The sequence below is a fragment of the Salmo salar genome, chromosome ssa04 (assembly GCF_905237065.1).
Source record: "Salmo salar chromosome ssa04, Ssal_v3.1, whole genome shotgun sequence".
NCBI classification, from domain to species: Eukaryota; Metazoa; Chordata; class Actinopteri; order Salmoniformes; family Salmonidae; genus Salmo; species Salmo salar.
In genome coordinates this window covers 17,973,552-18,000,092 of record NC_059445.1, presented here as the reverse complement: position 1 = coordinate 18,000,092, position 26,541 = coordinate 17,973,552, and the positions used below count along the sequence as shown (strand labels likewise).

Sequence of the window (26,541 nt, the reverse complement as noted above, 5' to 3'; positions counted from 1 at the left end):
ACCAACTTACCAGCTTTCCATTTACTGTAACCAGCATCTGCACCCACTGAGCACCGACCGACACCGGACATCCATAGACGTTAAAAAGTAGGTGAAATTTGGTCAGTCCGCCCTGGCCTTAATTTCATTCGACATAGTTTTTTTTGGTCCGGACCCGCCTTGATTTCAACGTCCACAGGCGTAGATTGGTTTAGACCAAATCTGAACCAATCATAGACGTCTATGTTTCATGAGTTTGGAAAGCACAATACAGTACAGTACAGTGAAGTGCAGTGGAGTACAGTAGAGTGCAATACAGTAAAGTAAAGAAAAGTAGAGTGTAGTTCAGTACAGTAGGCCTACAGTAAAGTAGAGTTCGTCACAGTACAGTAGAGCACAATAGAGTAGAGTACAGTATAATGTACTGTATTGTACTGTACTCTACTGTACTCTACTTCAGTGGTTCCCAACCAGGGGTACTAGGACCCCTGGGGTACTTGGCCTATCCACAGGGGGTACTTGAGAAGACTCGTGAGACCATAGGCCTACTGGTAAAATGCACATGAGGGGGTAAATCAGGGGTACTCCGGAGAGCAAAATAGTTGGTGGTACAGTAACCGAAAAGGTTGAGAACCACTTCTCTACTCTACTGTCCTGTACTGAATTCTACTATACTGTACTCTACTGTCCTGTACTGAATTCTACTATACTGTACTCTACTGTGCTGTGCTGTGCTGTCCAAACTTGTGAAACATAGACGTCTATGATTGGATCAGATTTGGTCTGGTCCGGACCAACCAAATCTGTAGGCCGTCATTGTAGATAAGAATTTGTTCTTAACTGACTTGCCTAGTTAAATAAAGGTTCAATGAAATAAAAGAAAACAAACGTGGTCTTGTTTGGGGGCAGAACTCATTAGAATAATGGCACGTTTGTAGAATAATACCCATATATGCAAAGGAGGATATTGCATATTTCTCCCTTTGTGTACCTATTCAGGATACATCACCAGGCTAAATTCCCAATCTGGTCTTCATACTGTACCATCATGGCCACCTAATCATCCCCCTTCCTCTCCCCTGTAACTATTCCCCAGGTCGTTGCCGTAAATGAGAACGTGTTCTCAGTCAACTTACTTGGTGAAATAAGGGTAAAATAAAATGCAGAGAATTCTATAAATAGGGATTTCTGTGTAGTACAGATCTGGGACCCATGATGTAATTCTGTTACCGTAATTCAGTTACCAAGTGAAATCCACTTCACTTACTGTAGTTCAATAACCAAAATATATTTTTTCAAACTCAAGGTGTCATGTCATAGCTGACACCCCATTCTTTCTGCAGACATCTTTGAATCTCAATTCAGGGCAGATAGATATTTAACATCGTTTTTGGAAAACCTAGCCACATAGAACAAGGAGCTAGCTGTGTGGCTGTGTGTGTCATCACAGAGAGTCAGAGGTGTTACTGTAATTGTTCTTCCCTGATGCAGATGTAAAGTTCGGTAACATAATTATGGTACAATCTCCCTTATTTTATCTGTGGTTTTAGTAAGACGCATGACTGCCACGTAGTGGCGGGGGAGGATATATTCTGTCCCCTCACTTTACTGTTTTTGGTCGTATGCTGCTTCAGTTTACAGTGGCAGAGAGCACACATTTCGCAGGTTTTACATGTTGTACACAGAAGTCCACCTTGGAATACTAACTGTAGTTTGTCGCGCTACAGATGTTTGTTGAACAAGACAACCACGTGGACTTACACGTTCCCTAATATAGGCTGGTGGTTGGACCTCGTGACATTTTCAAGCGCGGGAGATTTCCATGCTTGTGTTGTGTCCTACGTCCTATCTGTGACGCAGTATGCAAGTATCAGCTAGGCGCCACATCACATGTAGCTTGCCAGCACAGAAACAAAGATGAGCCAAGAAATTAACAACGAGACATCTCAACTGAATGGGTAACTTTTTTGTTTTTACTTTTCACTTTGAAGTTAGCGGCGAATTGTCAGTTGTTTGGTTGCATGCGTTTTACAGTAGTACTAGCTAGTTAGGCTAAGTAGTAGTAGCTAGCCAGCTAACTCCTTCAGTTCTTTGATAACACACAACGCTACAACTTCAATAAATAAATATAGCTCGCGTTTGTTGTTAGCAGCATTTTCAGAAAGTCATTAGACATGTAAGATAGATAGCTAGCTAAGTTACTGTACAGTGTATTGAAATAAGGTCACATTCAAGCTAGGCACTTAGCTATAATGTATACCTGCCGAAAAACTACGAACTGCATTGGGAACAAGGGGTGTGGGTGAGTGAGTGAGTGTGTGTGTGTGTGTGTGTGTGTGTGTGTGTGTGTGTTTCTCTCTCTCGACACAGAAAGTCAGGAAAAGGATTTCACACCTTAGAAACCACGGTAGCCATTCTCAGGATAAAATATCATCCTATCCTCTTCAGACATGATTATCACTTAGTCCCCCCCCCCCCCTCCTGTGTCTGTTTTGTATTTAGCATCAGGTAATATTCTCCCTACTCCCCTTAGTTCCCTATCCCATCTTGGTGAAAGACATGGTGGTGGGATGTGTAAGATGTAGAATAGGGATCCTGCATAAGCCGTGACACACACACACCGTTTCTCTTCAGCTGAAACTAGTGCAAAATGAATCCATGGCCCTCAAAAAGGGATGATGTGTGCCCCCCCCCCCACCCTAGTGTGTGCCCATGGAATGGCAGCAGTGTTGGCACAGGGAATAAGCTAACGCGCATGAGGGCAATGAGGACAAACACACACATCCCACACACACTACTCCTAGTCCCAACCACACTGTCACTCTGACTCTGTGTCAAATGTCAAACACGAGAAGCACTCTAGCTCCACCGTAACATGCCCTCAACCGTCTCGCACACACCTGAGGGGTTCCCGTCGCCCAGCAGAGTGCCAGGAGCCCAGAAAGGTGAAGAGGACCTGAGCCAACCCCTGTGGCCCCTGGCCCTCTTCACCACCACTTTTAGCTGGCTGAGGGCCCACTTTGGCTGTTTTGATCCCCCAAAATGAGCCGGTGCCTCCCAGGGCCTTTCTACAAGCTCGATAACAGTCTCTTTGCACCGTGATTTCACGCTGTTATGAAGGCTTGAGTTCCGGATTTGGTTGATTGAAATCTGGATGGCATTTTGAGACTGGTTGCATTATGTTTAGCCTTCATAAATATTTTTCAGTGTACGGCACACCGCTGTTCTCTTTTTACTAGTTCAGCCTTCAAATGTATTCGACTCTCTGCCCTGCTTACACTTGTATCACCTTCATTGACGTGAAGAATGCTTTGGCTGAAGGCCTATACCTTTCCCATATCAACCCTCAGCCTGAACTCTTTAGGCTGCCTTCAGAGTAACTGTTGCTTGCCATCGAGTTGACAGTTTGATCATGTTCTTCTGACCAAGCTCTGCGTTTGCATTCTCATCATTGCTGTGAAGAATGCTGGGGCTGTAGGCTAGGCATATAGGCCTGTCTATTCCATATCAACTCTGAACTGGTTGCAACCATAAATGTCCTATTCAATTCCTAGTTCTATGGTAGCAGCCATAGGGTGCATGTATTTAGTTGACAGTTAGGTCTCGTACCTCTGACCTTTCCATCCCCACGCAACATGCACGTTGGCAAACTTGGCATTCCGAGGGGCCTTCCTGCCTTCCCTAATACCACTCACTAAGTCGAGCGTCCCTTTCTGACCGGCTTTGTGCACTTTCACTAAACCAGGTAGCCTAATGCCTTAATTTTCAAAATTCTGTTCCCAGATAGAGCCTACGAAATAGGGCCGAGTATAGCCAGGAAAAGTCCAATTTTGACGTGCTGCTTGGAAGCGAGATGATAGCCTAATCCTCCCGCTCATTAAGCCAATAAGGAATAGGCATTTGCGGGAATAATAAACCCCAGAAGGGAGAATGCCCAGGAAGCATTATCCCATGGCTATGTTATCTCTTCTCCCAGCAGCTGTACGGTTGAAAATCCTGTTTAGGAAGGCCGACCACCGTTCTGCAGAGTGTAGGACCTCTATGACAATCTGGTGCCTGGGAAAGCCTGTAGAGCCCAGGGGCTCATTAAAGGACTAATGTCCTGGAGGGAAGGGTGACACTGAGACCACAGCAGCAGCTGGTATTGGAGCAGTATAGGAGAACCGTATAATTACAATGAATTGAACTTGAGCGGCATGCGATTGGGGACTGGAATGTCTGACTGTTCTAGTCATTGTAATTCTATGTCAGCATTTGAACATATGAAAGCAGGAAGATTCCAGGCTTCCGAAAGACCGCGTGAACGCCGCCAGGTGTCAGGTGGGGAGATATTAGGTTTGCGGCCGGTGCAGTGATGCTTTAATGAATAATGAGAAGGAAGACCCGTCTGCACAAATTGATAACAGAAGATGTTTAAGCTACCAAAGCTTCCCCGGAGACCAGTGCTTAATTAGATGTATCAAGGAAGAGTCAGACACTCTCCCTAAAAAGCTGGATCAAATTGAAATTCTTTATTGGAAGGTGGAGGCCTACTCAACCGAAAATGTTTCAATTCATGTTTTATTCCTCTCATCTTGTTATTAAACATTTTGAACAAATCAAATCTCTACATCAACTGTAAATGATTTTACAACAGCCTCTCTAACTAGATTCTTTAGGCCTAATCAAATGCGATATGCCACATCATTTGATCAAGCCGCAATGAAAAACACACAAGCAGTTTCTTTGTATTTTGAGCAACGACGGCCCCTCTGCCTTATGATGTGCGCCACTTAATGCGTCCGAACGCCTGGAAATGTCACTTCACTTAAAAGTTTGTCCCCGTTTGGCAGTCTTGCTCCGCATGCTGGCAACCATTAGCCAATTTTGAAACGTAGGGACGAGAGATCTCACAGTCCGAGCTGTGGAGGAGTTCAAAGTGTCAGACTTTCTCTCTCTCACTTTGATCCCTTCATTTCTTTCTAGTCCAGTCGTGTCTGCGGGGGTATGGGCGAAAGACGTCACCGATCTTGTCTTTGTAGACAGGCAGACGTGGTGCGTTGCCGGACAGCAATGGGTCTCGATTGCCAACCTAGGGCAATAGGGCCACTTTTTCATTTCTTTGTCATGTGACAGCCAGGTGGGTAGGGTTTAATTGCCAGGTCGAAACGCACGGCCGAGAGATCACACTCCAAACTGTGGAGGAGTTGAAAGTATCCCTTCCTCTTCTGCCGTCGCTGTGTCTTTGGATCCACTTTAGAGAGTGCTTTGTAGACAGGCAGACATGGCATCTAGGCCTAGATCTATGGCACGATCCGCCCTAGGTTGGCGTGACAGCCAGATGGGTAGGGTTTAATTGCTGGGTACTGCTGCTTCAGTTTCCAAGGTGCTCCAGCCTGACCCAGTGGGACTTTCTACGACTACCCATAATAGCTCCCGGTTCCTGTGTCTGGATCCGTAATGGTGGGTGAGTGGCCTGTAGCACAGCAGTAAAGAGAGGATTTAATGGTCTTCAAAACGCGAAGAATGTACGCTGCGATAGTGAGGTCTCTAGACAGGGGTGTTATAATTATAGGGAGTGTGCGTCTGTTCTCCGTGGGGTTAAGACCCAGGTTTGAAGCCCTTTGAATCGTCGCACTGGTGGCCGTGTGAGGATGTGTGGGAAGTGTCCGACTGAACTTGTGTTTGCGTTCACGGCGGCACGCGTGTTCCTTTGTAGAGCAAGAGGATGGAGACCGAGACTACATCATGCTGACCTCTAGTGAAACATGCGAACGATGCCACTGACTGCTCCTTTTTGACAAACGAGCCTTTTGAAGGTTCTATTTTTGGTTTTACGCCATCCCTCACTACCTTGTCACTTTCCTTCTATTCTGTCTTATCCCTCTGACTCACCCGCTCTCCTTCCCTCTCCCTCCTCAACCTCTAACGCTACCCTCCTTTTCTCTTTCCCTCTTCTTTCTCTTCCTCACCTTCCTTTCGCCCATTTTTGACTTCTATTTTCTTTTGTCTCCATGTTTTTCTCTCCCCTTCTATTCTCCCGTTCTGACCTTTCTCCATTTTCTTTTCTCTCTGTCCTTTCTCCCTCTCCTCTCTTCCTCTCCATCAGGACCCCGGCCTCTGATCCTGCTCAGACGAAAAAGCGTGAGGACTACCTGGAGTGGCCTGAATATTTCATGGCTGTAGCCTTCCTGTCAGCTCAGAGAAGCAAGGATCCCAGCTCACAGGTAAATGCGCATATATATATATATATATATATATATATATATATATATATACATACTCATGCTTTGCCTAATACTCTTTGGTTTAGAAGCATGTTGCACAAACATGCTGATTTAGGCCTAAACCTTCACTGGTGTTATATATATATATATATATATATATATACACAAAGAAGCATTCAAGATCCTAGGTAACATCACCACTCCCTACCCCCTCTTCATTGATCCTGAACCCCTCCAACCCGCTTTCTCTCCATTTCTCCCTCTACCACGGCTGTGTAAGGCATCCACAGCCCCTCCTGTTGTTAAATATTAATCCAGATGCCAGGCCCTTCGCCCTCAAAAAGGCCTCCCTGCTTTTCTGATCAGGCCCTGCTACGGACGCCTCTCTTTGACACTGCCCGTCAAGACGGCGGCGGGTATTTGATTGAGTTCCCGGCTGTGGGGCAAGCACCTGGTTTGGGCGGTGGGGGGTGTTTCAAGCAGTTGGGGGCCTTAGCCCTAGTCTGCCTTAGTCAGGGATTGGTTTTCTGGTGTAGGCCTGTAAGCACCAAGTTGGTTGTCGGTTTTGATTTGTTTCGACACCTATACCCCCTGTCTGCACTGTGCTGTCTAGTTTGATGATCGACCTAGAGCTTGTTTTGGAATGGATTTGTGACCCACAGAAGTGGATGGACGGAGTGAGGGATATCAGTGTAATGGAGGGGAAATAATGGCTACAGGTTTTCAATCCTAAAAGTATTTGGTCAAAAAGAGATGTCTTGAGGGAAGTATGGACTATGCAGGGTTTATTAGGGAATTTAAATCAATAAATTATTCGATCCAGATGTATGAAAGTGTATATGTGCACTTTAGTGTGTGTGAGTAAATACAAAAGTCTCTCTCCCCCAAGCCCCGCCCCCTGTCACTCAAGGAGCGCTTTTGTTGTTGCTCGACCACAAGGCACTTACGTTCAGTAATAGAAATCCACAAGCGTTCTATAATTACACTATTAGTTTGTTTCTTACATCTGCAAACAGCTAGTCTCCTTTCTTAGCAACTTGCCACTAAATCGTGTTAACTGCTAATGCTAATCGCTCTTTATAGCTAGCTAATAAATGTACTGAGTCAGAGCAAACGTAGCTAGCTATACAGCCTGATACCAGTGAAGGTTTAGGCCTAAATCAGCATGTTTGTGCAACATGCTTCTAAACCAAAGAGTATTAGGCAAAGCATGAGTATGTAAGCTACATGAAGTAGTGAAGAGAGAACAACATTTTTAATGTAGCCAAAGATTATAGTGTCCCAAAGGAAACACTGACCAACACTTTGGTTCCTACCCTGTCACAATAACTCCTCCCTGGAATTTTTATTTGTTGTCAAACAACACTGTATGCCCACTATTATATTCGAACTATTGAATTAAAATAATAATTATATTTCCATGATTCCGACAGTTCACCCAAGTGTTTAAATCGCAAGTCAAATTGCAATTGCAACATTTGGTTAAAAATCACAATTGCAACATTTGCCAATATTGTGCAGCGCTATGTGGCAGTGTGGATATGATCTCAAATTAGTGCAGGAAATGCAGACATTTATGAAAATGACCAAAAATTCTGAGTTGAAGTTTAATTGAACAGTATAAAACAATCAGAATGGAGAGAGAAAAGACCCATTGAAATCACTTGTTGCCACCCTAGGGTCACGCACTACTCATAAATAAATAAAAATATTTATATTATTCAAAACCATAAAATACCATCAAATAACGTCAACATATGAACCACAGCTAATGAAGTCACTGAAACCCTTAAAGAGTTGCAGTCTGTTTTGGAATGGGTGGCCAGTATTAAACTGGTCCTGAACATCTCTAAAACTAAGAGCATTGTATTTGGTACAAATCATTCCCTAAGTTCTAAACCTCAACTGAATCTGGTAATGAATGGTGTGGCTGTTGAAGAAGTTGAGGAGACTAAATTACTCGGTGTTACCTTAGTTTACAATCTATCACGGTCAAAACGTATAGATTCAATGGTTGTAAAGATGGGGAGAGGTTTGTCTGTGATAAAGATGTCCTGCTTTTTTGACACCACACTCCACAAAGCAAGTCCTGCAGGCTCTAGTTTTATCTTAATTATTGTCCAGTCGAGTGCTGCAAGGAAAGACTTAGTTAAGCTGCTGCTGGCCCAGAAGAGTGGCACGCCTTGCTCTTCATTGTAATCAGAAGGCTTATATAAATACTATGCATGCCAGTCTCGCTTGGCTATGAATTGAATCACTTATTTTTATTTAAAAAAAACATTGTGTTGAAAATCCCAAATTGTTTGCATCGTCAATTTACGCACAGCTCTGACACACATACACACTTACCCCACCAGACATGCCACCAGGGGTCTTTTCACAGTCTCCAAATTCAAGAAAGTGTACAGTATTATATAGAGCCATTATTACGTGGAACTCCGTTCCATCTCATATTGCTCATATTAAGAGCAAACCTGGTTTAAAAAAAACAGATAAAGCAACACCTCACGGCACAACATCTCTCCCCTATTTGACGTAGATAGTTTGTGTATGTATTCACATGTAGGCTACGTGTGCCTATACATTTTTTACATGTTCTGTCCTTGAGCTGTTCTTGTCTATTAATGTTCTGTATTATGCCATGTTTTGTGTGGACCCCAGGAAGAGTAGCTGCTGCTTTTGCAGCAATGGGGATCCTAATGAAATACCAAATACTAAAATATACCGTCAAAATATTAGAAAAATACCATGATATGCTGGCTATATCGCCCAGATGAGAGCTGGCTCTGCTCCTCTGTGATAAGCTCAACCCCAGGGGAAGGAAGGGGGACAGAGGGGGAGAGGCCAGTAGGGCACAGCAGGGAGTCTACGGATCCAGTAATCCTCCATCCCTCCCTCCCTCTGACTCCACACCTGCTGCTGGGAGTTAGTGCCTTTAGAAAGTATTCACACCTGTTGACTTGTTCTACATTTTATTGTGTTACAGCCTGAATTCAAACTTGATTAAATAGATTTTTTTTCCACTCACCCATCTACACATAATGACAAAGTGGAAAATTAAATTTCTTTTCATCCCAAAAAACTCCATAGTCCTTGCCAATGACATGCATACCCATAACATGATGCCGCCACCACCACCATGCTTGAATATATGAAGTGGTACTCAGAGATGTTGAATTTGCCCCAAACATAACGATTTGTATTCAGGACATAAAGTATATTTCTTTGCCACAATGTTGTGGATTCATCTTCAGTTTTTTCCTGTCACAGCCATTCAACTCTAACTGTTTTAAAGTCCCCTTGGCTTTGTTCTGTGTGCGAGTGAGTGCACATGAGGTGCGTGTCTAGAAAACCTCCCTGGTCTTTGTGGTTGAATCAGTGTTTGAAAGTCACTGCTCGACTGATGGAACTTACAGATAATTGTATGTGTGGGGTACAGAGATTAGGTAGTCATTCAAAAATCATGTTAAACACTTATTGCACAGTCCATGCAACTTATTTTTATTTGTTAAGCAACATTTTACTCCTGAACTTATTTAGGCTTGCCATAACAAAGGGGTTGAATACTTATTGACTCAAGGCATTCCAGCTTTTCATTTTTTAAATTTGTAAACATTTCTAAAAACATAATTCTACTTTGACGTTATGGATTATTGTGTGTGTGTGTGGGCCAGTGACTGAGAATCTAAATGTAATCCATTTTAAATTCTGGCTGTAACACAACTAAATGTGGAAAAAGTCAGGAGGTGTGAATACTTTCTGACGGCACTAGTTACCAACCAGCCCAGAAAGAACGATTGGGGGGGGGGGGGGAATGATGGAATGAGAGTGAGAAAGAAAGGGAGGAAATTTCAACAAGTCTTCTCTAATGACCTCTCCTTTCTGAACTAGTTCAGAATGTTGTCTCGTCTCCACCTCGGGAGAGAGAGAGGTGGAGGCGATGGGGATTAGAAGAACGACAAAGAAAAAGTTTTTAAGCCAGCCAAGCCTTCCCTGATCAAAACAGTGTGAGGATGAAACAGAGGGTTGGAGCTTTAGTCGTCTGTCCTTCCTTTATTTTCTCCTCCTTTTTCCCTCTCGGAAGAAAGGGATATCTGGCGCCGTTTCATGTCTCTCAGCGACGGGTCCTCACGAGGCCTCTGTGTTTACAGACCGCCACGGGGGGCCGAAGGACGAAGCTTCCGCCTTCCGCTTTTGCCACAATTCCCCCCGTTGATATCTGACCACCTTAGTTGATGCAGTCCATCAACAAGAAAAGACAGTAGCTTATCCCTCAGTGAGCTCTCTCTCAAGAAGCCACTGTTCCTTAGTCCCCCCCCCCACCTTTAGTTCCCTCTGTTGATGTGGTCGTGTGTACGCTACAGCCTCTGTTTTAAGGCTCAGCTCTCTCTCTAGTCTCTACCCTCTTCCCTCGTCAGATGTACCCTTCAAATAGGCCCCCTACATTAATTCAGCAATGCTCTCTAGACAGGCGCATGTGTGCACAGCACAAATCCAAGGGGACGCGAGTCGAGTCTGAACTTAATTTGATCTGTGATCTGAACAGCTACACTACGTATCATCTTCAAGCTTCGTCTGACTTTGTCTTAGTCAGTCCTGTGACACAGAGAAGGACCCTCTATCATTTCGCTCTCTCTCCCTCTCTGACTCGCTCTCGCTCGTCTTTTTGTCTCCCTCTCGGTCTCTCTGGCTGACTTTGTCTTTCACACATTTCTCTGACACACTTTTATCATTCTAACATATGAGTGATGGAGCTGGGTGGAGGGTAGGGGGGGTTGATGTATTGATGGATGGGGTGAGGCTAGGAGAGGGGGGCGAGGGGAGGAAGGTGGTGCGTGGGTCTTTTTAAAGTGATAAGGGGCCTGGCGGAGCGTTTCTAGCCCTGATCAAAGCACAGCGTCCTGGGGAGAGCCGTGGCGGGGGGTGGGCTCTCTAGGTCGTTTGATGTGTTGGAGCTATGCCAGTTCACCTGGAGAGAACTAACAGTACAGTGAAGGGCGTACGGTTCCGCCGCCACACCCTCATTGGTTGGATGACCGATCATTATTAGCCAAGAAGTGGTTAGAAAACTTCGGTGTTTAGTGAGTTAGATTCCCTCCTGATTGGCTGTTCCACTGTGTTCGTTATGGTGGAGTAGAGGTTTTGTGCTTGCATGTGATTCCTGATAAGTTGATGTCCCCCCACTCACTCATCTCTCTCGCTCCATCTCTAATTGGTCTAGCTCTCAGCTGGAGAGCCCTCTCTTCTCTTTCCCAACTCTCTAAACCACTGAACATTGACCTTCACCCTTCATGCCAAGTTGCTCTGCCTCTACTTGCATACAGTGGGCTCCAAAATTACTGCCACCCCTGACTGGCAATGCAAAATACCAACATGGGAGAAATACTGTACTTTATTAATGTTTCAGTGGAACCCACCAAAATCATTTATTGATTTAATTAAAAATCAATGTCCTCCAGATCAAGGTTTCACAATTACTGGCACCTTTAAAGATGATTGTGAATAACATCTACCAAAATGAAACCAGGATTTAAATTTCACTTGTTTAAGTTTATCTAAGTCTTAAGGAACTATATTGAGCCATTACATCACTTCTTGTTTCACTAGGGTATAATGAGGTAACACGCATGCAATATCCCTTTGTCATCCAACACCATGAAGAAAACAAAAGAACTGGCAGTTCAAGAGAGACAGATCGTTGTAGACCTTCATAAATCTGGTAATGGCTACAAGAAGATCCACAAACGACTGAGCACTGTCAGGGAAATTATTTAAAAAAATTAGAAGATATGGAACAGTTGAAAACCTTACGGGTAGAGGATGCGAATGCATTTTGTCCCCCAGGATAGGGAGGAGGATGGTGAGAGAAGCAACAAAATCCCCATGAATCACTGTGAAAGAATTGCAGGCCTTGGTGGCGTCTTGGGGTTCACCAGGTTTCAAAAAGCACCATCAGACGCCACCTCTACAACCACAGGCTCTTTGGAAGGGCCTGCCAGAAGAAAGCCCTTTCTGACCCCAAGACACAGACGCAAGCGCTTGGAGTTTGCCGAACGTCATTTAAATTATGACTGGAAGAAGGTGCTCTGGTCAGATGAGACCAAAAATGGAACCTTTTGATCAGATGGAATCGGCATGTTTGGCGTCGAAACAGAGATGCATACAAGGAGAGGCACCTCATACCCACGGTGAAATATGGTGGTGGGTCAGTGATGTTTTGGGGCTGTTTTAATTCCAGGGGCACTGGTTAAGATTTGATGGCATAATGAATTCCACCAAGTATCAGGTAATTTTGGCTGACAATCTGGTTGCCTCTGCCAGAAGGCTGGGACTTGGCCGTAGGTGGCCTTTCCAACAAGGAAATGACCCAAAACATACCTCAAGATCCACACTGAAATGGTTCTGTGACAACAAAATCAATGTTCTGCCATGGCCATCTGTCGCCGGACCTCAATCCAATCGAAAACCTGTGGGCTGAGTTGATGGCAGTTGATGAGCGCAAACCCAAGAACGTGAAGGATCTTGAAAGGATCTGCATAGAGGAATGGTCCAAAATCCCTCCCAAATGTGTTCCTTTTCCTGTAATTTTTGACAAGGTTTAGACTCCATGCTGTTTATCCTTGCCAGAGGTGGTTGCACTAAGTACTAAATGAGTGCCAATAATTACAGTGAGGGGGGAAAAAGTATTTGATCCCCTGCTGATTTTGTACGTTTGCCCACTGACAAAGAAATTATCAGTCTATAATTTTAATGGTGGGTTTATTTGAACAGTGAGAAACAGAATAACATCCAGAAAAACGCATGTCAAAAATGTTATAAATTGATTTGCATTTTAATGAGGGAAATAAGTATGTGACCCCCCCCCCTCTCAATCAGAAAGATTTCTGGCTCCCAGGTGTCTTTTATACAGGTAACGAGCTGAGATTTGGAGCACACTCTTAAAGGAAGTGCTCCTAATCTCAGTTTGTTACCTGTATAAAAGACACTGTCCACAGAAGCAATCAATCAATCAGATTCCAAACTCTCCACCATGGCCAAAGAGCTCTCAAAGGATGTCAGGGACAAGATTGTAGACCTACACAAGGCTGGAATGGGCTACAAGACCATCGCCAAGCAGCTTGGTGAGAAGGTGACAACAGTTGGTGCGATTATTCGCAAATGGAAGAAACACAAAATAAACCTACCATTAAAATGATAGACTGATCATTTCTTTGTCAGTGGGCAAACGTACAAAATCTGCAGGGGATCAAATACTTTTTTCCCTCACTGTATGAAACCTTGATTTTGGTGACATTTATTTTGTATGATTTTGGTTGGTTCCATTGACACGTTAAAGTACAGTGTATCTCACATGTTGGTATTTTGAGTATCTCTAATTATATTGTTTTTATATATTTTTTTAAAGTATTGTTTGTGCATTGCCAGTCAGGGGTGCCAGTAATTTTGTAGCCCACTGTATACTTGCATAAATGTTAAACTCTTAGGCCTACATGCTAGGCTAGAATGGGTAGGAAAATATCTTCTCACCCAAATGCATCATGTTTTGCCATTTTGTTTTTGAGGAGGACCAATGATACACCCAGTCACATCTTCTAGCCTAGATACTACACAGTTGAGAAATAATATGTGCATTCTGTCTGAATGTTAAATTAACTCTCTCTCTGTCTGTCTGCCTCTCTGCCTCTCTGCTAGGTTGGAGCATGTATTGTTAACCAGGAGAATAAGATAGTGGGCATCGGCTACAACGGCATGCCCAACGGCTGTGATGATGACCTGCTGCCTTGGGCCCGCTCTGCTGACGACAGACTGGATACCAAATATCCTTATGGTAGGATCTACCTAGGAACATCACTATAATACCACAGTCCACTACCAAATATCCTTATGGTAGGATCTACCTAGAAACATCACTATAGTACCACTACCTACTATCCCTGCGGTAAGATTTACTTTAATATCACCACAATGAGGAAGCCTAGGTTAATGTGTGAACTACAATATACACAGTGTACAAAATATTAGGAACAACTTCCTAATATTGAGTTGCACCCCCACCCAATTCGTCGGGGCATAGACTCTACAAGGTGTCAAAAGCATTCCACACGGATGTTGGCCCACGTTGACTCTAATGCTTCCCACAAACCGGTGCGCCTGGCACCTACTACCATACCCTGTTCAAAGGTACTTCAATCTTTTGTCTTCCCCATTTAACCCTATGAATGGCACACATACACAATCCATGTCTCAATTTGTCTCCAGTCTTAACAATCCTTCTATAATGTGTCCCCTTCCTTCCTCTACACTGATTTTGAAGTGGATTATCAAGTGACATCAATAAGGGATCCTAGCTTTCACCTGGTCAGTCGGTCATGGAAAGAGCAGGTGTTCTTAATGTTTTCTATACTCACTGTATGCTGGTTCCATAACTTGATGTAAGTCAGAACTAGGTTAAAACAGCATGAGCTTTCCTTGAAATACTTGGAGCATTCGATTGAGCCTATCTGGAGTGCCATATGAGCGGTGTTAGCATTTTTGGGTCTACTCCATTGGTTCCAATGCTCCAAACAAGGTCAATCAATCTTAACTAAAGCATTTGAAGGGAAATGAATGGTTGAACCCAGGCCTGGGCAACATGCCGGCCACTTCAGCAGCTAGTGAACCGTGAACCCCAACTTGACATGCTGCTAGGCCATAATCACACTAGCCACTTGAACAGTACTAGCCAGTCCAACATGTGAAGTGTGTGCGGTGATTGACTCCTGCTTTCTCACTACCCCGATGCCCGGTCTCTCTCACACTCACAGACGCTAGGCTCCATCTGTCTGGGCCGGCTTTTTCCTCAAGACCACGTGGTGTGCTTTTTCACACTCATTCTCTCTCTCTCTCTCGCCTCACCTCATAGCTGCCTCTCATTACAGTGCACAACCTCTTTCAAACCAGACAAGCCCTTAACAATAAGCAGTAGTCAATCCCCTGTTGTTGCTAAGGCAGTTGTTGTTTAACGGCGAAACAAGCGTCACGCTCAGACAACAGCTGCGGCCAACAAAGAACAGAGACTACTCGGCAGCACAGATGGGGTTTTAATGTAACACCGAAGATGGAGGCCGGCGCTCTTAACCCCAACGAGCGGGAAAAGGAAAGTAGAGATGTTTTTGTGCAGTTGTCATGGAAACCAGGTAGTTTGAGGGTGAAATGAGAGCAGGTGGCACACTGGAAAATACATGTATTTCTGGGAAAACGATAGAATAGCTGGATGGAAGGTGGAATACTCTCCTGTCTCCAACGGCTTGCTCGTACTATCGGTTTCTACTTCTGAGAGAGAGAGAGAGCGTGTCCTTGTGAGAGTGAAAGAGCTTTTACAGTGAAATGATTCAGTAGCAATACCTCTGATCTACAAGGACATCTTGATTCTGGTCTCCGCCCTTGGAAGTCTGAACTAGAAGAAGTGACGGTTTCACCTGAAGAGGGCGCTGGACACTAATTCTTCCAGTTAGTCTCCTTGTCCTCTCAAAACTCAGAGTGAACGTACACACACACACAGCGTGGAGGGAACTCGCTACTAGTGTTTTCTCTCCCAACTTCTGATTTTGATGATATTAGCCCCGACTCTGCCAACCATGACTGGCATATTTTCAAAGTATGATTGTAAGCCTTGAGAGCTCATGATAGGTAATAGGACCAATGGGGGCAGTTAGTTTGAAGTGAAACAAGTACATCCCTAGTACTTATCATATGCAATTATATCCTATTAGAGATACCTAGGGTGACCAGACGTCCCCGGTTTCCGCTGCCAGTCCCCGGTTTTGGTGGCCTGTCCCCGAAAAATGTCCTTGTTGGACCTGTTAATAAGAACATTTGATTGGTGATGCATTGTAACCATCGCATGAATAAACATGGTCAGAAAGTGTCTACAACAGCATAGGCTACCAGACTTGGGTGATTTTTGAATTACTAGATGGGCTAAGATTAAGAGAACTGGAGGGGTAAGCCATTTTGTGTATTATAATTAATAAAAGTATTTGAAAGAACTAATGCGAAAATTGATAGTTAAATATAGTTCAAAGGTGTGCCACTTTACAATCCCAGATTTTCATTTCCCAAATCTGGTCTCCTTACCTAGGGCTTTTCAGAGTCATACTTTTTACTGCAACCACATACAGTAGGACAAGCAAACACCGACACATTGAATTGTTTATGTACAGTGTAGGCCACGGGGGAAAAAGCTAGACTATTCTGAATGGGTTTAGGTGTGGAGTTTAGAAGAGAGAAGGGGGGTGGGGGAAGAGTGATAGAGGGCTGAGGGCACACTTGGCAGACTGTGGGCAGCAGATGCCAGCGTGGGAGACTATCAGCGGTTGCCATGGCGAGGGTGTGAAGAGGGCAAAGCACTAAGAGCATTTTGTCAATTTTTTGGGGGGGTTGATCTTTTAAACTCTTCCTGACCCCCCCCCCCTTACAAATAGTGTCTCAGAAATGACTTTGTACCTCTATAATATCACAATATGTTGCATTGTCCCACTTTGTTTAACTAGAGGGAATGTATGATCATACTATAATATACAGAGGGACAGTATATTCAACACGATTAATACTGCGTCCACCCTTTCTACCTTTTCTAAAAGCTCATTCAGAAAACCCTTTCTTCCTCAATAACTATTGTCTCTCTCTGTTCTGTAGATGAATTGTTCTTTAAGTACTGTTAATAAAGAGACCTTGAGATGAGAGGAGAGGAAGTTAAACTGCTCTCTTGGCAGGGACATACACACTCCCTCCCTCACTCGGCAAAACTATCCAGGAATAATAGAAACTCGGTCCTCAGCCCGTAGCCCTGTTCTGCTCCCGACCCGGTTCATTCCTAATGCCTTATTCGGACCCATTCATTCCCTACGAACACAAAGGAATAGCCATGTAATTGCTTGAGCCGATGTAGCAAAGTTAACGGCCCTCTATTTGTCTGCTGTGTCGGTTGGCTCTACAGCCTCTTTCCCACTGGGCACACTCTTCTTTTGTTTTTGATCTCCCTCTTTCTCTCTCCCTCAATCTCTTTTCTCTGCCTTCCCTCCCTATGCCCTCTCTCCATCTCCCCCCTCCCTCTCTCTAGTCTCCTCAGGGTTGTGATATCTCTGGCTAGGGGCCAGGCACACGCTCTCTGGTGTTCCCTGGCAGCGGAGACAGAATCTATGTTCCAAGTGACTCCCTAGTCCCCGTTTAGTGCACTACTTTTGACCAGGGCCTATAGGGAATAGGGTGCAAGTTGAGACGCAGACAGAATCTAGAGGAGCTTTAGAAGTCACATGACTCGACAAGCCGGTGGGAATCAGGAAAGACATGCGTCTTAATCAGGGTGACTGGCTGTATAGACCATCGGCTGTATAGACCATCGGCTGTATAGACCATCGGCTGTATAGACCATCGGCTGTATAGACCATCGGCTGTAGTGCCACAATATTCTATTTGTGCTGCAGTGGTTATATTAGCACATTTGTTTTTTTGTGCGACTGTGTTGACTCCAGGAAAGAGTCCGAATACCCATAGCTGCGTCCTAAATATTTGTCCGTTTTTGAGTATGCAGCAAAAAATAAATTGTAATATTATGCCACATTTTGAAAACCGAGTATACTTTAAATGTCCGGATGTCATACTCGTGTTGGCTTTGACAACAGCTGATCAATTAGATAAGGAGATGCGCTACCGAAATCAGGGAATAGCGTGAAACGGCACAAAGACACACATTCTCAGTAAGCGGAAATGGAATGTTTTATAGTATGTGAATTTTTTTTATGGTTTAAATGCCAGGATGTTATACTCATCTCAGCTCTTTATCTAGTAGAATTAGATGCACACTTTTCCACAATGCATTGGAAGAGGCGAGATGCGAGTGATGGGCCCCGTTCTCTTTGAGTAGCCAAACACCAAAACTAAGCTACATAATTGGGAAGATGCCGACTAGCGAAGCTTCTGCGGCGGTGTTCAAATGTAGGCTAGGTAGATTTAGATCTTCTTAAAATTGAATATTGCATCGTAGGCTACATCTTTGAAAGTATATATATATATTTATATAATTAGTGGATTTCTGTTTTCTCATTGAAAAGTATATATATTTTGTATTTACTTTTTTTTCCTATCTTGGCCTTCTAAACCATTTTGGGATTTCTGACAATGTCGGCACCGGGGACAAGCTTTAGCAGTCATTCTGATCTCGTTCCCAATGATCAGTGCTTTAGTGTATTATGTTGCTGTCCAGCAGTTCTGAATTTGCCATGCACCCGACTGTCCAGGTATTTCTGTGCAATAGCCTTTTGATTTGAATAGTTTTGGTGTGTATATACTAGGCTGATTTCATTTCATATGTTACAGCACTTTGGTTTCACTAATAAATATGTTCAAGTGGGAAAATTGTACCTACGGTGTATAGGTTGAATGTGATAGTCTGCTTATAACCAGTCTGAGTAGGCCTATAACTCCATACCTATTCCATTCAGAGTTTAGAGAAATGAATCGCATTGGAAATGAGCTATTATCAGGCTGCTTAATGTGATGCATGTCTGTTGAATTTAGAAAAATCCACCCGCACTCGGACTCAGTCCACCTGCTCAACCAGTCAGGAGCTGCTGCTGCGTTGCGGTCGTGGCATACTGTATACTTTTTGCTAAACTCTACGTGCTAAATAGTATGCGACGATGGGTACATGTATATGTAGTACGCTAGTATGGGTATCCGGACATGGTGTTTTTTGTAATATATATTTTTTTAAGGTGCATGCAAATACAAGACTCCATGTCGGTTGGCAGGTGGCCCATCTTGACCACTGACCTCTCAATATCTTCTCTAATTGGCTAGTGGTCAGAGAGCACCTAACTGACCATCTGCCAGAACACACACACACACACACACACACACACACACACACACACACACACTTTGCATGTGTACAGTTTTCTCTTACCTAATAGCCCAAGGCCTACTACTACAGATATTACAATTGTAGCCTTCTAGAAACGTCGGCAGGGCTTTATAGGTTGACAATGTACTGTCCTACTCCTTCAGTGCACTCCAGTCTATCCTCTCAATTTCAGACCCCTCCCTCTGGCTTCCTACAGAAACCCTATACACTATTCTATTGGGTCACAGGCAGCCTAACATCCGCATGCAATTGGCTACAGGTGTTCCAGAATATTCCATTCCAACATTCCCAGACTGTACATTAGACACATCACTGTTTCATCATAGCCTTTTCTAATCGCCACGGGAACCAGATAATTAATCTCCTGAGTTCAGGAGAGAAGGTTCCACAAAAAAAAAATGGAAAGTCAAACTAACTGGCCAGTTAATTTAAGCTTTGTGTGTGGAGATACCTGACGCTTTAAGGATGTCTCCAGTTAATATGCGGAGGTTAGGGGGGAGTTGCTTAGTTTAGAGGACAGAGAGGGAGAGCGAACTGCCGAAAGTAAATGAGTTGGCAAATATCCAGACAGCCCTTTTTTACATTCAAAGGATGTAGGCCTATTTCTTCCTCCAGTCCACTTCAGAATAATTTAGAAGGGTTTAGAGAAACACCCTAGTCTTTCCTGTCTAGTTTCTCCCTACCTCTCTCCAAGCTCTTTCATAAAGATATGTTTCTGCAGATGGAATATATTGGGCAACATATTGTGCTTAGCTGTGCTCAAGTCTTCTCGTGCTGTTAGCAAAGCTAGGTGAATAATCACTTATTTCCCCTAATCTATTTCTCACCCACTCTTTCTGGCCAATGGGTGTCTCTCTCCCCTCTTCCTCGCTCTTTCTCTTTCATGCACTCGCTCTCTGCTCTGTATCCTCTTCTCGTTAGAAAGAAAAATATGAGATATCTTCAAACACAGGGTATCTTCTTCACCCCATCCCATCCAGGGGTATCCTAAAAGCCCTCTTAGGGTTGCCACTATCCAGGTCCTTGTGGAAATTTGCTGCCCAGGTCATAGCGTGATGATAGACACAATGTAAAGTTCTTTTTATGTAGCCATTTCTTTGTGAAACTGGGTAAAGGGGGGGGGACCTTGTAGAAAATGTCGAATCATCTTCAAAGGGAAATAATTGGCCGTAATAAAGGCTGTAATATGCAATTACAAGGAACAGCAGTCTCGTTAGCCAAGACCACACACACTAACACACTTTCTTAACATCCCTCTTGTCCAAAAGGTCTCATGGTTACTGGGCATAATTGCCCTCTACCTGGGAAGGCCATTCTGGTAAACCTCAGCTGATTTTTAAGAGCACAAATGGGTCATTTTAATCACCTGTTTTCAAATAACCAACTCTGCAGCTAATTGGGACCAGAGAAGGCTTTTGTGAGGTCCACATTATTAGTCAGTTTTAGGAGCAGTTTTAAAGGGGGGTTGGCTGTTGGGTCAGTGTGGATCAGTGTTCATTAACGCTCTTCACCAGTGGTGGTAATGGCAACTACCACTGCTCTAATGTTAACTGAGACCAGTGACTGTAACATTAAACAGTGCTCAGGATAATATCTTCTTATGTTCCCCAACAAATACATGCTGTCATGACAACCGATTGCACAAATTCTCCAAGTGAACCATCCCTTGGTTCTTTCTCTCGAATGGGCCTGATCGTATGAGTTCTGCCTGCTTGCTGTGAGAGCAGTGGACCAACGTGCATGTCGTGCCGTGCTCTGTTGTTGTGCCAAAGCAAATCCGCCTCGGTAGCGGGTGGCGGCGAGGTTGGCTGGCTGGCTGGCATGGGGCTAGTGGGGGGGATATGGTAATCACACTGCAGTTTGGGGGTTGGTGGGGGTGCTCTATAATCGGCCAATTCATTTCCCATAATTAACGTTAGGAATGAGTCATTTTATGGCTGCCATGGTGGAGGGGAGAGGAGGCATCTGTTCAACTCAGTACATTACTTTCCAAAGTGGAATTGCTGAACTAAGATCAGTTTAGCCTTTTTAGATCAATGAATGAGATTATATGGACGGGGGGACTGATCCTAGCCCAGTTGATTATGTTGTATGTGACTGTTGGAACTAGAAAACCAATATCTGCATATTAGTACGTCTGTTTTTGATTCACTGCCACCCCTGATGTGTTGACTCTCTTCCTCCCCCTCCTCTCTTCCTCCCCCTCTTTCTCCTCCAGTGTGCCATGCGGAGCTGAATGCTATCATGAATAAGAACTCAGCGGACGTGAAGGGCTGTTCCATGTACGTGGCTCTGTTCCCCTGCAACGAGTGTGCCAAGCTCATCATCCAAGCAGGTGAGACCCCCACACACACGCAGATGACCACACACGCAGATGACCCCACACACACAAGCAGGTGAGACCCCTCCATCTCTCTACTGTCGCAACCCCTCCCTCTCTCCTTCACCCATCCCTCTGTTCTGTCATTTTTTTTCTCAATTTCCAAACAGGTGAGCCTCCTCACAACCCCTTTGCTCTTCTCCACCCTTCACTTTCTTTCCCACCCATCTCTCTTTGTTATTCCTTTTCTCCACTCCTTTTCACCCTTTCAGGGTCATACTCCTTCTCTCGTTCCATGGCCTTTGGTGTTGTCGTGTTTCTTCTCTCCGTATTCCTTTTTTATTTTCTTCCTTAGTTCATGCTCTCCCCGTGTTGCACTCCTCCTCCTCTTTCTATACCTCTTCTCTCAGGGACACACACACACACTCCTCCCTCTCTCGTCCTTGACTCAGCTATTCACAGCGAGACGCCTCTCCTCCTCTTCCACTAAACACATCCTCTTTCTATCTTTTCTCTCTATACATCCCCGTTGACAACCACAATGCATAGCTGTTTAGCTTACCTGACATTGTATTTAGCCGAAGTACCATACAGTATTCACTCTGTACAGTATCAGTTATGCAGGTGTTAGACTAACGCCTACGTGATTAGCTTTGATGGACAGACCCACAACATCCACGCAAGTAAGAGATATCTGCTAGTCTTCCCTTTTGGATTTAGCTTTCTGCTGTACCGGTGTTTGTTTACCAAATGGCAGTCTATTTTAAAAATATATTTTTTGTATACTAATTCAACTGCAGTGATTTGAGCAATCTCAACAGATTGTCAGCAGAGTGTGTTGGGTGCGTTTGATCATCGCCTGTGCCGTGGTGCAGTCTGTGTGTCAAGGTGATTCCGACAGTATGCTCGGCGAGGGAGCGACGTCACACGGGGGATTGGGGACGACCCCCTAACGGAGTACAATGTTTCAAGGGGGGGTGCAACCCGTACCCCTACCCCTCGTTTGCTCCCTCCCACCTACGATAGAAGGCGAGATGATTATACTCCACAGCCTCCGCCTTTTTCAAACGGCAACACAAACAGCAAGCAGAGCTTCTTTTTCCTCTTTCTCCTCCGCTTCCTCTCTACCGCTTTCTGCCCTTGCTCGAAAAACCTTCCCTCCCCCGTTATCTTCCCACAACCCCCTGCTGTTGCTCCTTAGGCGAGAGGCCCTCCTGGAGCTGCATACGGGAAGTGAGACACACAGGCACACACACACACACTCTCAACTCCTACACACACACACACACACACACACACACACACACACACTCTCTCAACTCCTACACACACACACAGAGCTATATATACTGATGTATGCAGGCATGCATACACACACTCATAGCTCCTACACATACACACACTCATAGCTCCTACACATACACACACTCATAGCTCCTACACATACACACACTCATAGCTCCTACACATACTCACACTCATAGCTCCTACACACACACACTCATAGGTCCTACACTATTTCACTCTGATCACCTTGCCAGGCCCTCTCCTCTCCCCGGCACAGTGGGGTGTAAGCTCCATCTCCAGGCTCCTACTTCATTAAGGAGGGAGTTTATACACCACTTCCCGTTCACCTGCACCTTCAAGAGGAGAGACGGAAACTAGACAGCAACAAGCCAACCTCATTTGTGATGCAGTTTCAACCTGGCTCGTCAAACGCTTAGCAACAAGTGCCGTGTTTCACAAAGGTGGCGTGTGATGACTGTTCACGCCGCCCCTACCACTAGAAAAAGCTTTTTTCCTCTCTGAATCTGTCTTACTAATTCTCTCTTTTTCTTTCCCTTTTTCTCCCCGTCTCTCCCTCTCTCCTATATATCCGTCTCACTGTCATAACAGCATGAGGAGAATCAGAGGGTTTAACAATAGATGTGTTTAGATCCGTTTGCTATTTATCATGAAACGTGTCAGTGAATCCGATAGGCCTACGGAAGGCAGTTGGGCTCAATTCCACAACGCTCCTTAGCGCTGCACCTGTTCATCTGGTTTTAATCTCTCACTCTAGAAATGGGCTAATTTCCATTCAGCCTTGATTAGAACTTCTCCATGTGTGGGGTCAAAGAGAGTGCGTTGGAACCTCTGAAACCTAGGAGGGAATGTGTTAAAGTACAGCGTGGGCTGCTCTCCCTGTGTGTTTGTGCGCCGTTCTGTCCGGCCGTTGGGTTGTTTGTGTGTTTTAATAAATGCGCCTCACGTACCGACGAACAGAACAGCTCAGCTCTCTAAGAACGGTAAGGGATCCTCCGAGTCCTTTTTTAAGTAACGTTTGCAAGGCCTTGAACGTTAGCCTCTCGGCCCCTCAACGTGTGTGTGTGCGCGCCTTGAACGAAACCTTCTTGGCCTCTCAATACACAGGCTCTTCAGATGAGAGATGGAGGGGAAAAAGAGGTGTACTCTTGGCTTTAGGGGGCACTGTGGTCTTATCATTCTCACCGCTCCCCCTCCTTTTCTCTCAGTCTCCAGCAGGGCACCCATTCAATCAACGTTTGAACAAATCTCTCAGTTGGCTTATTTTTGGACTGGAGTTCAAATGAGTTGTGCTGCTTCTCAGTAACCGTGTGGAGCCACCCAGAACTCCCTCTCTCTCTCCAATCTCTTTCCACCTTTTATCTTTTTTCTATCCTTGTGTTTTTCTCCCATTTTCACTGGCACTCTTTTATTCATCCAATTACTTACTTTTACTCTCTCCTCTTACCCCTCTCTCCTCTTACCCCTCTCTCCTCTTACCCCTCCGTTACCAGACACTTAATGGCACGTAACTGTCTTGCTATTTTCGGTATAAATCCTCCAAAATCAGCCTCATCTATTATATTCCCAGCCAGTCTCTGTTCTAATATGAGGTAGCTGCTGCTGTAGCCCGGCCTGACTTCCGCGGCGGTAGCGCTGTAGCCCGGCCTGACTTCCGCGGCGGTAGCGCTGTAGCCCGGCCTGACTTCCGCGCCGGTAGCGCTGTAGCCCGGCCTGACTTCCGCGCCGGTAGCGCTGTAGCCCGGCCTGACTTCCGCGCCGGTAGCGCTGTAGCCCGGCCTGACTTCCGCGCCGGTAGCGCTGTAGCCCGGCCTGACTTCCGCGCCGGTAGCGCTGTAGCCCGGCCTGACTTCCGCGCCGGTAGCGCTGTAGCCCGGCCTGACTCCCGCGCCGGTAGCGCTGTAGCCCGGCCTGACTCCCGCGCCGGTAGCGCTGTAGCCCGGCCTGACTCCCGCGCCGGTAGCGCTGTAGCCCGGCCTGACTCCCGCGCCGGTAGCGCTGTAGCCCGGCCTGACTCCCGCGCCGGTAGCGCTGTAGCGCGGCCTGACTCCCGCGCCGGTAGCGCTGTAGCGCGGCCTGACTCCCGCGCCGGTGGCGCTGTAGCGCGGCCTGACTCCCGCGCCGGTGGCGCTGTAGCGCGGCCTGACTCCCGCGCCGGTGGCGCTGTAGCGCGGCCTGACTCCCGCGCCGGTGGCCCGGCAGCGCGGCCTGACTCCCGCGCCGGTGGCCCGGCCTGACTCCCGCGCCGGTGGCGCTGTAGTGTTGTTATTATGTCTTTAGTCCTGAGAGCTGTGTTGGTGAAGCGCGCCAAACTATCTCTCTTCTCAATCCTCGGCACAGTCATGCGTTGGTGCATTTAGCCTTAACGCCTCAGTATGGACTTTGAATTGAGGAATCGTTGTACAGAAAATGAAGAATATTTGTGTTGACAAGCGGACTGCACTGTCCTAACACTGTGTAATTACAACCTAGCAGGTTATCCGTCCTCTGAGTCTACGTAGCTAATTCACTGGTTGTCCCTCTTCACCCCCCTCCTCCCAGTGGCCTCGCTCCCATTGTATTCCCATTAGCTAATCTGGAGGCCCTTTGTTGCTTTCCTAATCCCATTGGAATGCTCCTCCATAGTGTCTCCCTCTCCTGTTTATGACTGGCCCATTACAAGACCTGCTATTGTAAGTCACTTCAAATAAAAAATCTAATAACATTTTATTTGCCAAATACAACTCTTGTAGACTTAACTGTGAAATGCTTGCTTACAACCCCTCACAATAATGCAGAGTTTAAAAACAAAATGGTAACACACGAGGAATAAAATACAAGAAAGGAGCTATATACAGGGAGTCCCAGTACCAGATTAATGTGCAGAGGTAGGAGGTATTTGAGGTAGATGCACTATATATACACAAAAGTATGTGGACACCCCTTCTGGATTGGATTTGGCTGTTTCAGCCACACCTGTTACTGACAGGTGTATAAAATCGAACACAGCCATGCAATCTCCATAGCCATACTTTGGTAGCAGAATGGCCTTACTGAAGGGGATGCCACTTTTGACAAACTGACTTGTTGGAAATTACTTCTCTGGTAGAGCTGACCCGGTCAACTGTAAGTGCTGTTATTGTGGAGTGGAAATGTCTAGGAGCAACAACAGCTCAGCCACGAAGTGGTAGGCCACACAAGCTCACAGAACGGGGCCGCCGAGTGCTGAAGCTCGTAGCGCGTAAATATCGTCTATCCTCGGTTGCAACACTCACTACAGAGTTCCAAACTGCCTCTGGAAGCAACCTCTGCACAATAACTGTTTGTCGAGAGTTTAATGAAATGGGTTTCCATGGCCGAGCAGCCACACACAAGCCTAAGATTACCATGCGCAATGCCAAGCGTCGGCTGGAGTGGTGTAAAGCTCGCCGCTTTTGGACTCTGGAGCAATGGATACGCGTTCTCTGGAGTGATGAATCACGCTTCACCACCTGGCAGTCCAACGGACAAATCTGGGTTTGGGGGATGCCAGGAGAACTTTACCTGCCCAAATGCATAGTGCCAACTGTAAAGTTTGGTGGAGCAGGAATAATGGTCTGGGGCTGTTTTTCATGGTTCGGGCTAGGCCCCTTAGTTCCAGTGAAGGGAAATCTTAACGCTGCAGCATACATTATAGACGATTCTGTGCTTCCAACTTTGTGGCAACAGTGTGAGGAAGACCCTTTCCTGTTTCAGCATGACAATGTCCCCGTGCAGAACGCAAGGTCCATATAGAAATGGTTTGTCGATCGGTGTGGAAGAACTTGACCTAAACCCCATCAACCACCTTTTGGATGAATTGGAACTCC

At 45.4% G+C, this 26,541-nt stretch overlaps 1 protein-coding gene across 3 annotated transcripts in view; it reads left to right on the top strand.

The window, feature by feature from the left end:
- The first annotated feature begins 1,613 nt into the window (after positions 1-1,613).
- The window catches only part of LOC106602441 (deoxycytidylate deaminase), a 41,938-nt gene continuing 17,010 nt past the window's right edge, over positions 1,614-26,541 (top strand). Inside the window, exons 1-4 of one of the 3 annotated variants that reach the window (XM_045716631.1) lie at positions 1,614-1,937; positions 6,068-6,185; positions 13,878-14,013; positions 21,308-21,424. In XM_045716631.1, coding sequence (XP_045572587.1) covers positions 1,897-1,937; positions 6,068-6,185; positions 13,878-14,013; positions 21,308-21,424 — 412 coding nt within the window. In that variant the 5' untranslated portion in view covers positions 1,614-1,896. Of the gene's footprint in view, positions 1,938-6,067; positions 6,186-13,877; positions 14,014-21,307; positions 21,486-26,541 lie in introns of all 3 variants that reach the window. The other 2 variants (XM_014195083.2, XM_014195082.2) reach the window with 2 other exon arrangements.